We start from the raw sequence: 15,346 nt of genomic DNA, 5'->3' as shown, positions 1-15,346 counted from the left end.
GTCCTTTTTAGGGGTCCAACCTGACATCAACTTTAGCTCTGTGTTTTTTGCCTAACCCTAACCTGCCGTGTGGTTACATCTTTACTCAAACTGTGTCCATGTGTTGGTGCTCTCATGACAGGTCAGCATGTGGACACCTCTCAGTAGTATGGTGGATTTCAGGAGATATAAATAACACAAAGGACCACACTGATGAATTTCAGCTGCTTGGTCGTGTGAAACATCACCAGCTTTCTCTTTCATTTCAATGCCCGTGCTGCACTCTTCATTACATGCTGATGAAGGAGTAAAGACAAGAAGCAGAACACAACACATTCAACAGAGTCTATAAGCTTGGCCTCATAGTCTGATCTGAGCCTTTATAACACACCTCCTCCTCAAAGAGTACAAGGCTAGTCTGTTCAGCAAGTTAGCTGCTAACATTGGTTAGCCAACATGGCTGACACTCAAACCTGGAAAATCCAAACTCTTCTTTATTGGCTCAATTAAACATTTCACTGGAGCAGTGATTTTCATACTCTGCCATGTTTAAATAACTTAAACTTCATGTGCTCATGAATGACATGACATCATACGTTAACCCTCTCATATTCCTGGTGTGCATAGCTACTGTATTGAAAGTGCTGTCACTCCCTTTAAACATTTGAATGTCTTAAATCACGACGGACTAAATCAAGTTTGAAAATCACTGCAATGCAAAAAGTCATGTTCATTAAAAAATGCATAAATATTAATAAATAGAATAAATATCAATAAATAACAAAAAGAAGTAAAGGTGCTGTGGATGTTAATATTAAAGTAGAGTAACGCTGTTTTCAACATGTGCTTCCACATTTATACATCAAATATAAAATATAGGCCACATGTCAGAAACAGCTGTATTATCATGAGTGCAAATATATATTTTGAATCTAACTACACCTCGTGGGTTAGAGAGTTCAAATGGTTCAATCGAAGAGGAACATCCGACATGTTGATGTGCAGTTTCAGACATCACTCAGAGAGCAGGATGTTTAGATCACGATGAAGACCAGGTGGAATCTCCTGAGCTCTGATACTGAGCGTGCCCACAGAAACAGTCCTCCTCTCTTTCCAAAAACACAGACGTGTGAGCCGTCATCTTGAACCCACTGCACTGCTGGAGACAGTGGCGCTTTGGTTTGTACATGGCTCACGGTCTATGCTCACTCCTTCTTCTGGTTGGCTAACAGGGAGGCTTCCCATCGTTTGGCCATGGTGTTCTGGCGTCGTGGCACTGAGGAGAGGGAGGGAGGGTACTGGAGGGAGGAAAGGTGGGGGAGGGAGGGGGAGATTCAGCTGAACCACTGGAGTCAGGATGGATAAATGGATGGATGGATGGATGGATAGTTGGATGGATGGATGGATGGATGGATGGATGGATGGATAATGACAAATGAACAAAGGATGAACAGATATAGGGAATTTGATGGTTGAATTAATGAGTGATGACTTGATGAAAAAGTAATGAAACATTTTCTATATTGTGAACTAATGGATTAAAACATTAATCAGTCCAACTGATTAACAAATCAGAAAGTTCACAATTAATTCAGGTAACAGATGAATGAATGAGCAAAGGAAGAAATCAATTACCAAAGACAGCTCAAAAGAAAATATGATTGTTATGCTGTGTGAGTACATGAAGAATAGAAACACAGTCAGCTGCAGTGCAATCAAATCATCATAATGTAACAAAAACACATTTAATCAAAGAATCAATACATCAGTAAGAAATAAGATATGATTAGAAAATGCACTTTATGTGATTAAAGCTGAACTCATCTGTATTTATGTGTACACTGGGTCACTAGGGCTTCATTTACTAAGAATGGATTGCAGTCGCTAATAGTACCAAAATGTGCTCATCATCTGACCCTGCTATCTGATCTCAAGATCCCCTTCACAAAGCAGATTGGTATTCAGGCATGAACACACACAGAGTTCTGCAGCTCTGTGCAGTCTGCTGTTGTTTTGAGTCTGATTGTGGAGATGAGCTGTCTGAGCACAGAGCCGTGCTGTGCAGTCATCCTGACATGGGGACATGTTTACTAGTATTACACTAGGTGCATTTCAACCAAGAATTCTGGAGTGGGGAGGTCGAGCCACAGGCCGCCCCAGGCTGATTCACGTTTTGATAAAAGATGTCACAGTAATATTAACAGACTGTGAGTAAGATGTCATTTTTAGGTCATCCAGAGGAGGAGTTGTTGTCACGGCCACTGGAAAGTTGGAGCATAACAAGGCTTATTAAAGCTGCTTCCCAATTACTGTAATTTTTAGCAGACTGCAGTTCAAGTTCACAGACAATGGGTCCATTAAAATGTGAAAACAGTCCTCGGACACAGAGATATGAGTCACAGGACAGTAAATATTATTTCAGACTCAAAATGAAAGATAATGTTAAAGTGTGTGTGTGTGTGTGTGTGTGTGTGTGTGTGTGTGTGTGTGTGAATGTGAGTGAGCGTGAGTGACAGCCCACCTTTTGGTCACAGGACAGACTGGATCGCTCCATCTTGCGGGTCCTGGAGGGGGAGGAAGGGGAGGAGACACTCCTGTCTGGAACCTCTGGCACTAAAGGAAGAAAACATTGCATTAGTTGTTTGACGTTATTATTTGTTAACATTATCACATGACCAAAGTCAAATAAATACATGTGTTTCTAATTTGTACACACAATCTATTCAGTATTGCTGTGTGTACAAAGAATGAACTTGGGGGTTAGTTAAGCCCCGTTTACATCGAGCGGTCTGGTACACTTCTGTATGGCACAGTGTTTCCACTGTCTAAATTTGGGAAGGGACCAAAATAAGTCATACTGTTCTGAGAGACTTCTCTCTCAGTCAACTGATTGCAGTGTGTCTAGATACATGGTCTCTCCTGACCCGATGATATTTGATCACTAAAAATATTTAGGAAATGAGTTAGTACTCAGTTTGATGAATTTATTCACATCAAGGGATGCTTTCAGGTGTTATACAGGTGTGGAGAATGATCTCAGGAAACGATCTTGTCAAAAAAAAGGTGCTTAACGCAGGCACCAGCTGAGCAGAGAGAGGGGCACAGAGATGGATGCAAAGTTAAAGGGAGAGCTCACAAGAGGAAATATTTCCTGTAACCTTTTTAAATGAGAGGTTCACCAAAGGCTTGGATAAAGTGCTACACGAGAAATGTATATTTTTAAAAGCAAACTTAAGACCAATCTTTTAAGTTTCACTTTTGACTGAGTTTTATTCTTGTAACAGTTTTATTTTATGTATTTTATGTATTTTATTTATGTATTATCTAGTTCAAATTTTAGTCACTTTTTATTCATTTATTGTATTTATTTATTTGAAGTATAGCATCTCATTTTTTTTTAATGCTTTAATATTTTAGTGTTTTATTATCTTAGAAATGTATTTTATTTTGGTGATTTTAATTTCCTGTGCTGAGTTTAACATCATGTTTCCTCCAGGGTTTCCTCATTAAGATATCATGAGAGAATTTCCTCAGTTTGTTCAGCAACTTCTTTTTTGTCTTTTATTTATTTATTTATTTATTTATTTTCATTTTCATTTTCATTATTATTATTATTATTATTATTATTATTATTATTATTATTATTATTATTATTATTATTATTATCATTATTGTTGCATATATTGTGTTCTTAACCTTAGGCTTGTGGGGTGGGTCTGGAGTCGGGGCTGGGGTTGGGATTAGGATGGGGGGTCTTTTTATTTCTATATCTTTCTTTTTTAAATTTATTGTATTTGAAGTTGTTTTTATGTACAACACTTTGTGTTACAATGTCATTTTATGAAAAGCACTTTATTAATAAAGCCCGAATGATTGATTGATCCGAAACTGTGACTCACTACCCCTGTTCAAATCCAAACTTAAAACTCACCTGTTTCAAACTGCATTCCCTGTCTAACTTTACTGCCTCATTTTAACTTGATGTAACTCTGCTTGTTTTTATTTATTCTATCACGTTGTTTTTATTTATTGTGTTTTATTCTGTCTGTAAAGTGACCTGGAGTGTTTTGAAAGGCGCTTCTAAATAAAATGTATTATTACTATTATTATTGATTGAAATGTCTTTTGCCAAATAACTGCACACAACTTCATATTAAAAGCACAAAGCAAGGAGAGTCTCTCCACAGGAAGAAACTCATCTGGCTTGCTTTGAAAAGCATTCCATAAAATGTTAAAAAGCATTAAAATTCCTTTTCGTGCTTATGACATACATACAGCTGATACAGAGTCAATACATATCTCACCATATCATATTCAAGCTGAGATCCATGTTAGGCCTTTGGAAAAACCAAGCCAGTCTTCTATTCTGTAATTTTCTGCGCAAGACAAGCGTGAGACTCAGCGCTCATACTGGCAGACTTAATGGACTGATCTGTTAACATACACCCTGAGATGGAAATCATGCAGTTCTGGAGCTGTGTTGCAGTCAACACACTTCCTGCGTGAGGTGCCCAAAAGGCAGTGGTGGACAGTAACAAAGTAAATGTACTCGAGTACAGTTTCTAGATACTACAGTATCTGTACTTTACTGAAGTATTATTTTTTGGGGAACTTATTACTTTGACTCCATTTAAAGACAAATCTCATCCTTTTGACTCCTCTACATTTCTATCAGTGCTCTAGTTACTCTCTACTTTATCTTTGAAGTCAGCTGATGAGTCTTCTTCTCTGAAATCAGATCCCAAAGACCGTAAACTGTTGGTGTCCTTGTGTTTGGTTTGTCTCAGTGGTGTAGCCGTACCTGTCAGTAGATCAAACGTTCTTCAGATCAGTCGTTCATTTAGTCGTGGTGATGATGGCTATGACTGAGAAGGATGATGATTCTCTACCTGAGCACCACGGCCATACTTTAAACCCACGTTTGAGCTTTTGAAATAAAGAATGATTGTTTGTATTGTTGTAAATCTCTGATCTGTTTACCACACAAACTTCATCACAGCCTCCAAAACATCAGCATCTAACCTGAGAAAGCATGTGGAGGTCTGGAGCTAACACACTGCTTTGATTCCAGAGGAACATTGTAAACTTGTCTGTGCTTATAGTAACTTAGTTTAGATTTCATGGTAGACTTTTTAGATATGAAATCATGTTTTCTAGAGAAACAGAACGGAGCAGAATGTTCACCCATGCATCCTTGACTGACCTCATGCTTTGTGAAAATACGTTTAGAGATATTTTAAGAAGTCCTTTGAATACTTCAGTATTTTTAAGAGCAAGTACTCCAGGACTTTAACTCAAGTCAGAATCTGACTGAACAACTTTCACTTGTTGGAGTAATGTTTGACCAGGAGGACTCTGAATGAGGTCAAGAAGACGTGGACTTTGTCCACCACTGCCTCTAGTACAGATGGCTGTGAAGCTTGTGCCAGATCCACGTTTGCTGTATCAAACGGTTCTGAACCAAACCAGCCCATGGTGGAAACACAACATGAGAGCAGTAAGGACGGAGCAGGGCAGTTGCTGGCAGCTGGATTAAACCTTTTTGAAGTCTTGTTGTCATGTGTAGAGTTAAGGATTTGAATTGAACCTCAACAGACTCATGTTAGAGACGTGTGTTAGAATGAACGGTCTGGTCTTACGCACCGTTGTAGCTGATGCTGTCATTCAGGCCCGGAGACACCAGCACGGTATCATACCTCTCCCTCCCCTTCCTCCACTCTTCTTCCCTCCTCCTCCTCCACATCTCCTCCCTCTGCCTCCTCCACTCCTCCTCTCTCTGCCTCACCATGCGGATCTCCTGCTCCACCAGTGACTGGCTGCTCAGGGATCTCAGCTTAAAGAACGGGTTGGATGTGAACGTGCTTTCCTGTGTTTCCATGGATACGGGGGCGGAGCTTAGGCAGAACTCAGAGGCGCTGCGGATGATCAGATTGGATGTTTCCACCACAATGACGTTGGCAGAGGACACTGCATCCTGACTCAGTGGCCAATCAGAGAGGCCCCCAATCGCAGAGGTGATGAGGCGTGTCCTAGAGGCGGGGCTAGAGCAGTCAGGCTCAAGGATGATGACGTTATTGGCTGTCATCTCGTGGTAGGCGGACCGTGGGAGGGAAGAGGAGCAGGAGGGGGAGGGGGAGATAGACAAGGTGGGCGTACGGCAGGCTGGAGGTCTGGGTGGAGACCGTCCTGTTTGCAGGGTGGATGGCCTGAACACAAAACCAGAAGAACAGCCCGTCAGTGAGATGTGAAACCTCTGAGGTTTATTTATCAGGAGGGATAAAATCTCTAAATGAACATACACTTATTACATTACAGCAAGAGACACAGTGTTGTGTGTTTAATCCTGTTGAAATGGGTCTAAGTGTAAAATGCAAGTGTGGTTTCTTCTGTTTTTACAGGACATGTGAGAAAACATGTTCACACACTTCAGAGGATCCTTCACCGTGACATTTAATTGGAAAATACAATCATCTGTTTTGCAGAGAGCGGCGAGTAACAGATAAATAGTGTCTCCTCAGCCCAGTCCGACCAAAGTGTTCATGCACACACTTCCTCTGTCATTGTGAGTTACCGGGGTATGTTCAGGACCGGAGGGAGTAACCCTCTCTCCCTTCGATGTCTCTCCTCTCTCTCCAGAGTCAGTCGTATCTCTCTCTCCACAGCGGTCTCTGGCTCCTCCAGGGGACTGCGGTAAGATGAGTCGTCCAGACCCGAGTCCTCGGAGCTGGGGGACAGGGTGGTGGACAGAGGGGGCTCTCTAGGCACAGGTGGATGGATCTCCCTTTGAGAAGGCAGAAAGAAACCAGCTCAGTTTAAGATGAACTTACATTTATTTATTTATACATGTCATAGTTTATATAAAATGTATTTACTAACATGCTGAGTGAGGTCTTCACTCTGCCCCTTTCGTGTGATACAGACAGAGGACACTTGAAACACCAGCTCCAAGCAAATCCACTAACAGCCATGAACGGGCTGTAGCACCTTTCCACGTTTGGGTGTCTCTTAAATGTGATGTGGGGAGAAGCTGTTGCTGTCTGAGCGCTCATCATGAACCAAATGTAGCTCTGCTAAGGCTGAGACTGTCAGCACGTGTGTCATTTATACAGAGCAGTACAGCTTCTGCAGCTGGTAGGGCTATAACTTTGAGCATGTTGTCATCTGTCGGAGAGTTCATAGTACTTCACCAAACAGTTAAGATTGAAAGCAAATTCAAAACTGTATATGGAAGTTAATTCATAGGTTTCACGCGACATCACAAACTTATGGAACGCTCCGACTGGAGGGCAAAGAGAGGCTTCCTTCTGCTTCGGGCCACGGGGAAAAGACCAGACTCTGCTGCTAACTACGTTTTTAAACACTAAAAAGTGCCGGACAGTTGTTTTTTAATTATATGAGGAGCAGACAAGCCCTGCTTCTGCTTCTTACAGGGATTTTTCATCATTTTTGAAGTGGGGTTGTATGAGTTTTATGTCACTAATTATACCAGCCACATTAGTTTGTCATCTGCTGGTATATCTTAATTCCCAAAAGTCTAGAGGGACTGTTGTTAAGTCTGGCTTGTGACAGCAAGAAGTTTTCTCGGTTAATTTGGTCTTATTCATGAAATGTGAGCATCACGAATTTGTGTGTGAACCGTGTGCAGCAGAAATTTACACGGATTTCATCATTCATCAATCTTTTAGTAGTGCTGTTTCTCCTGCAGTTTCTCATTACAGGGGCTGAGCTGAGCAGGGTCCGTTATGGCTAGTACAACGACTAGTGACATAAAACTCAAACTACCCCACTTCAAAAACACTGAAATATCCCTTTAAGTTTTACATCTCGTCACGTTAAAATAATTGCCTAAGTCATTTTTTTAAGTTTTTGGGAAAACACAAAAAACCTTACCAAATGCAGAGCATATGATATTTATTAATCATTTCAATCAAAAAGGCCTCGACAGTGGATGACTGTTGACATACATAGAATGTTGTGTGTCAATTATGTAACATTAAAGAATAAAGTGACTTTGGCCAATTTTCAAACATTCTAGTGTGACTTAGGCAACTTTAAACCTGGCTTAAACGGCCCTTTCATTCCATAGGGCAAACTCAAAACTGAAATGATGATGAGTTAAATTAAACAAATGTCAGGTCAATCAAATTGGTCTGGAGGCAGTCCCTTTCCTCACTTCTCCAGGTCTTCTTTTCTGGGTTTTTATTGAACTTAACCAATTTCCAACATCCAGTTTTGAAAACTTTTTGAAACCTGACTATCAACTGTCCTTTAATTCCATAAAGCAAACTCAAAACGTAAATAGCTCTAACCTAAATTGAACAAATGTCAGGTCAATCAAATGCTGAGGAGGCGTGTCCCTCTCCTCACTCATCCAGCTCTTTTTGTACCTATACCAGTACTATTCACTTTATCCCTTGAATCTTCATTCTCGGTCATCTTGAATTGCCTATGTGGCAAATTGTCAAAGAAGTGATGACACTCGACGGGCATCACATGTTTCATGGACTGAAGGTCCTGGAACTTCCTCTCTTTGATTGGCAGAACAAGAATCATGTTTAGAGCTTCTTCTGCCCTATAGATTCTGCTGCTTCTTGAAGCAGCTGCCATCATGAAAGCTTGTTAATTGCCCAAGTCAGACATTTTATCCTAAAGAATCAAAAATTTTGACTTAGGACAAGAATAAAATGGCCTAAGTCACCCTCTTGACATAGGCCATTGTCCTTTAGGGCATAAATAGCATAATCCTTTCAACTAAGGATTAAGGTGATTTTACCAGAGGTGGCCAGAATCATCAAGAGATGATTTTGGCCACAAACTCACTTTTGTCAAAAAATGACCTAGGCCATTATTTCAATAGGCTGACGATCAGAGAAATAAAATCCTGAGAGAAGGAGATGTGGATTCATACTATTAGACGCTCCTCTGTCCCTGCTGAGGGAACAAAACACCAATAAAAGTCCATACGTCTTTGAGCTTTGAACATTTCATCAACGGCAAATTGAAGTAAACACAGAGGGCCAGATCTACTAAGATCCCAAATAACAAGTGCTAATTTGCGTGTGCAAATTATAATTTTGCACGTGTTATTTCTTGGCATGTTGCAGGTGATCTACTATGACTGCGTGAGCAAATGATAACAAGTGCAAAAGTGGTGCGGACCGCCCTTTAATGAGGATTTTGCGTGTGCTATCATCTGTCCCCATGGAGAGTTTGAGAGAGCTGAGTGGCCTTAAACGATAAATGAAGTCTGAAAACATGGAGTTGGAGGTCTTTATGGAGGAGGGAAATGAACACATCAGTGAACTCCAGCAGAGACATCTCAGCGTTGCCAGAAGAAACCCGATTCGGGAGGCCAAGTCAAAAGGTGAATGCTGTGAGAAAAAATAGGAGATCTGCCGATGAAAAAAAAAGCAACTACTCTACTCCAAACGCAATCAGTGGTTTGATGGAGTTTAGAGAGCGATTTGAGGAGGCTAAGTCTGCCACTCTTGCTCTATCTACTAAATAGGGAAGTCAATTGCAGTTTTGCAACAACCAGGGCCAGAAAAGTTAGGCGTCACTTTGATGAAGACAGTCGCTTCACTGATGCAGAGAGCAACTTTAAGGTGAACGTTTTTAATGCCTGTCTTGATATCATCATCCAGCAACTGTCCCAAATATTCACCAGCTTAAATGCAACTGTGAACACGTTTGAGGCAATTCACCCCAACACACTGCTGCAAGCACGAGATGAGGAGTTACACCAAGCTGCCTAGTGGCTTAGTGAGCACTACAGTCGGGACATCGTCACCAGCTTCCCTGGCCAGCTGCTTTATTTTAGAACCTCTTTCAGGGACCAGATACCAGAGCAAAAGTCTGTTGCGGATCTGGCAAAAATGCTCATTGTCAACCACTCAGCAGTAACTTCTGCATTCAGTGAGGCCCTGCTTTTATTTTTGACTCTTCACGTCACGGTTGAAACTTCTGAGCGCTCATTCTCCAAGTTGAAATGAATTAAAAACCCCTTGATGAGCACGGTGGGACAGGGGACTGAGTGGACTTGCCATGTTGTCCATTGAGAATGACAGAGCAAAGAAAATGGACATACAGCGCATCGTGGACAAGTCTGCGGAGCTTAAGGCTCGTCAAATAGTGGTGAGTAGGCCGAGTAGCCTAGTTCATATTGATTTTTTGTTTGTATGTGAACATGTGAGCCGCTGTGACAATATTATGTGCCAACGTTATAGCTATTGATACAGTGGCCTACTGTGCTCTCATTAGTTGAAAAAGTTTAAGTGGGTGTCAGAATGATGCGTTCGCTATCCGTGGTGCTGAACTGCTTTGAATTTGTATTGTTTTATTTTTCTTTTATGTTTGGTCTCTTGGTTTGTTAGACTTCTTGTCCGTTTGATTGACTTCAAAATGACATAACCGTGTGTAAAAAATGTAGTAATGCCTGTAAGCCTCGCTGTAGTGGGCATGTTGTATGTTGTAAAGTGATGTTATGATGAGCTTTATTGGGTTTAAAGTGCCTCCTCTCCGCGGCAGAGTGGATTTACATATCAGCTTAATATTTAAGATCGTGGAGCAACATTTAACATTTATATTTATATTTAATATTTAGATCTATTTTGATTTATATTGAGCATTTGGATTTAACAGTGATTTTAACTTAATATCTTTTTCACAACAAAATTAAATGTGAATAAGATCACAAATATTACTTTAAATGTGAAAAAAAAGTGACTTAAAAATTCACTCTACATTTTTATGACGTTTCAGAGCAAAGTGTGGAGAATTGTAGCTGCTCTTTTCGGTGTGCACAACAAACGGCACCCCATACTATTGAGTAGATTTTTTATGGAGTTGTGTGTACTACAATCACTTTTTCACGAGTGAAGTGTTTGAGTTTTTGGGGCATGCTTAAGCCTCCAATTATGGGTTTCATTGCAGACATGAAATCATAATAATCCTAAAGGTTCCAGCCGGGTCATTGCCCCATTTCGTGCTCAGGTCCTACCAGCCCAAAAAATAACGGGATTCGATACATGAAGAAAAACTTTCATTCCTTTTACCTTTGTTTGAGTCTGGGGCTCCGGGTGGGGGGGTACAGAGATGAGTGGGTCCCCTGGAAGCTCCCTGGAGCTCTGAGCCCTGGTTTGGGAATGGGCTGACCTTTGACCTCCTCCTCCATCTTCCTCCACTGTCGGCGAGCCAACAGGAAGTCCACGTGCTCGGTGGAGACATTTTCACTGAGTGTCTCCTGAAGGATGCAGAAATCTACAGGAAGCTGACAAAGAGAGCGCTGAGGGTTAATCAAGGTGATGTGTGAATCAAATCCGCTATCGAGTCCACTATCAGACACCACACCTGAAAGAATCTTTAGAGAACACTGACCACACAGTCACATCACAGAGTCCACTATCAGACACTACACCTGAAAGAACCTTTAGATAACACTGACCACACAGTCACTGTTAACATGTATCTCTACTGTGTTTGTTACGGTAAAATGTGTTTTGAGGTTGACCCTTGAACTGGGTGGCGCATGCGCTGTGTGTGGTTCTAGCGCGGGGAGACAGCCGATGTGTTACGATGTGTGTTTTTACCTGAGCGGTAATAAATGGTCCGGTAACAAGAAATAAACGTCGTGTTTATTGGAGTTAACAGTCACATCACAGAGTCCACTATCAGACACCAGAGAGATTCAGTATTTATCTCAGGTCTGCCACAGAACACCATGTCCATCTGAGTTCTGGTGGATTGGGTTATTCTTGTTGGACCTTTTATCAGCTAAGATCAAAAACCATCAGGAACTTTTTAGAGGTTCTTTCTAATTGATCTGTTTTCCCAGTTAACATTCAGATAATTCATTATCACTTCTTTTTTGAAATGCCATTCTGTAAGCATGTTTGAATTTTCTCATGAAGTTCATCCTTTGAGGAGGGTGGTTGGTAAATTACAATAAGGCAAAGGACAACTGTGGGCATAAAGTGATGATCATAGCAACACATTCTAAGTCACACTTTGACCATCACACTAGATGCTACCTATCACATAGATCATGACGCCTCCCTTTCATGTCACTCTATATCTCTTCTGTAGATTTGATAGACTAACTCCCCTGGAGCTGCTCTCAAAAAAAGCAACAAGGGTGTCTGTTTTATTGACATAAGTATAACATCTACAGCTTCTATTATATTAATTCATGTTTAGTGGTTAAACATGTTTAAATCGTGTAGTTTTACCATGACATGCAAAATCCTTATAACTACCAGATTGCCTTATGTCAACACAACCTAATGGTCTGTAATACTCTATACGGTCTGTGTCTGCAATACCTCTCCAGAGCAGAAGGTGGCAGTAACGTGCGACAGGCCCTATTCATCAGCCAAGGTGGCGTGCTTCTGGCAAAGAAGAGCCATTATGCGGAGTTGGGAGAGATCGCTTGTGACTGCCTGCAACTGGGGCAGTGGTGGCCTAGCGATCTAACCCCGAAAGTCTGCAGGATGCGTGTGCACCACATTACGGCTGCAACACGGCTTTGCTCCGTCTGAGGGCTTGCACCCTCTGCTCCACAGGACGTGGAGCGTAGCCCCAGCTCAGAGCAGCCAGGATCAGCTGGGTCCAGCATAGAGAGAACCACATACAAACCAAAGGTTACAGAGCCTTTCTGTGGATACATTTCTGCTCATTTGGACAGTATTCTATTACTTTTGTGCTTTAATCATCACTGAGTATGCTGCAGAACTATAAAGTTTTGTTTTTGCAATTTAATATTGATAATTCTGCTCTATTTTTTGTCCTGTTACCTTCTGACACAGTGATCATCTTAAAGTCCTGTTACCTTCTGACACAGTGATCATCTTAAAGTCCTGTTACCTTCTGACACAGTGATCATCTTAAAGTCCTGTTACCTTCTGACACAGTGATCATCTTAAAGTCCTGTTACCTTCTGACTCAGTGATCATCTTAAAGTCCTGTTACCTTCTGACACAGTGATCATCTTAAAGTCCTGTTACCTTCTGACACAGTGATCATCTTAAAGTCCTGTTACCTTCTGACACAGTGATCATCTTAAAGTCCTGTTACCTTCTGACACAGTGATCATCTTAAAGTCCTGTTACCTTCTGACACAGTGATCATCTTATAGTCCTGTTACCTTCTGACACAGTGATCATCTTAAAGTCCTGTTACCTTCTGACTCAGTGATCATCTTAAAGTCCTGTTACCTTCTGACACAGTGATCATCTTAAAGTCCTGTTACCTTCTGACACAGTGATCATCTTAAAGTCCTGTTACCTTCTGACACAGTGATCATCTTAAAGTCCTGTTACCTTCTGACACAGTGATCATCTTAAAGTCCTGTTACCTTCTGACACAGTGATCATCTTAAAGTCCTGTTACCTTCTGACACAGTGATCATCTTAAAGTCCTGTTACCTTCTGACACAGTGATCATCTTAAAGTCCTGTTACCTTCTGACACAGTGATCATCTTAAAGTCCTGTTACCTTCTGACACAGTGATCATCTTAAAGTCCTGTTACCTTCTGACACAGTGATCATCTTAAAGTCCTGTTACCTTCTGACACAGTGATCATCTTAAAATCCTGTTACCTTCTGACACAGTGATCATCTTAAAGTCCTGTTGTAGTTGACATGGATCACTGATATGTGGCTGTTTGTAGCTTACATCCATAATCGATGAGTATTTCTGATCTATACAATCTTTAAACGGTCAGGAGTCCGTGTATGATGTTTTATTTTAAAATTGCCAGATGTTGCATGCGATCCTCGTGTCTGACTTCCTGTCCAGGTTGATCTTTTCTGTGCATATTTTCAACAAAGCCCGCGCTCTGTTACAGGCAGAATCCACAGAATAATTTTACCCTACTTCACCACAGCATCAGAAGATAAGATGTCAGATGGTGTACTCAGGCGTATGAGGGTTTCACTCGGACTGGTTGGACCGTAAAGGTAGAGGGCAGATAGTGACTCCTTCACTTTGTAATAGCCTGTTGTGTCTGAAACGTGGATTATTTTAAAAATAAGTTCTGTGTGGGTTTATTCCAAAGTTAACCTCTGTCCTAACTCAAGTTAAATATTTAACTTGATGTTTATCATTTGATCTGACTTTCTTTCTGTGTCTACTTTGTCTTTACACTGATTATTTATGTAAGGCACTTTGTAACTGGTGAGAGGTTCAGTATGAATTGTTTTCTTTGCCATCTTGTTTGAAGGACAAAGTGTACACCTGTCTCTTCTTAGAAATCATTACAGTGAGTGATCCAGAGAGACATGCAGAGAGACAGCCGTTAATAATAGACTGTTAACAGGGATACAGGCCCGATGTGATGAGTGTCTCGTAGGTTCCTCTGAGCTGCCATAGACGTCCTCCTGCTGTGGACGTTCCAGACTCCAGCTGATACAGACGTGCTGGACTCCAGCGGCAACAGCCACTACTACTCATCTCATCACTATTAATGTAAAGCACATTGAGTTGCCCTCGTGTATGAAATGCGCTATACAAATAAAGCTGCCTTGCCTTGCCTTGCCTATCACCGCTCCCTCCCTCTGGGTCGAGGCAGAAGTCTGTTTAACATGAGTCTGGTCCTGCTCGAGGTTTCTGCCTGAAGTTTTTCCTCTCTTCTGTAACTAGTTAAATACTGCAAGGTGCAATGCTCATGGTGGATTAAGGTGGGGTAAGACTGAGTCTGAGATTTTTGTAAAGTTTGAGTTGTGCTCTCCTCTTTACGATTACTAAGGGTTACGAGCAGAGTGATGTTGATTCCCACAGTGCAGTGAATGCATCACGGTTATTCAGTGTTCAGTTGTCCTACGGTCTCGGTGGACATTAAACGTGTTCTCGGCAGAAGTTGTCTCTGTGCTCTTCCTTTACCCACATCCTGAAAGTATATTTAATGAATTGTATTAATTTAATAGTTAACACAGAGTCGACTCAGTGTCAGACTAACGACTCTGCTTTGAGCTGCTAGGTTTTGAGTTTTCTTCCCTGGTGGAGGTCGTCTGTTGTCTAGGCACATCCACGATTCCTTGAAGCAAGTTTGTCAATGTTTCTGTTTTGTAAATGTTCCTGTTTGGATTAAAAATGCAATGAATCACACAGTCCTCTTGTTTCATTTCTTCAAAAAACCTTCTATACACATGTACAAGCTTTATACTGCATTGATGTTAACTGTGATAATAATGTTGGGCTGCTTAGTAATATTTTAAACCACTGAACAATTCATCTTTCATTCATTATATTTATTCTCATTTCTATACGAATCAACCACAAACAATGACCGGTATAGTCTAATTCTATTATTAACTGTCCTATTAAAAGTGTAATGTTGACATACTCCAACAGAAGGGAAGAATAACACTT

General features: G+C 41.1%; 1 protein-coding gene across 1 annotated transcript in view; it reads right to left on the bottom strand.

Moving 5' to 3' along the window:
* Window positions 1-342: 342 nt before the first annotated feature.
* The window catches only part of si:ch211-153l6.6, a 39,308-nt gene continuing 24,304 nt past the window's right edge, over window positions 343-15,346 (bottom strand). The window contains exons 3-7 of the mRNA XM_034702292.1: window positions 11,034-11,248; window positions 6,551-6,760; window positions 5,623-6,185; window positions 2,501-2,592; window positions 343-1,277 (exon numbers count right to left, since the gene is read on the bottom strand). Of these exons, the coding sequence (XP_034558183.1) occupies window positions 1,185-1,277; window positions 2,501-2,592; window positions 5,623-6,185; window positions 6,551-6,760; window positions 11,034-11,248 (1,173 nt within the window). The 3' untranslated portion in view covers window positions 343-1,184. The remainder of the gene's footprint in view (window positions 1,278-2,500; window positions 2,593-5,622; window positions 6,186-6,550; window positions 6,761-11,033; window positions 11,249-15,346) is intronic.

Source organism: Notolabrus celidotus, chromosome 15 (assembly GCF_009762535.1).
Source record: "Notolabrus celidotus isolate fNotCel1 chromosome 15, fNotCel1.pri, whole genome shotgun sequence".
Lineage (NCBI taxonomy): Eukaryota > Metazoa > Chordata > Actinopteri > Labriformes > Labridae > Notolabrus > Notolabrus celidotus.
The sequence above is the reverse complement of the archived record's forward strand: the minus strand, read 5'-3'. Positions and strand labels throughout refer to the sequence as shown.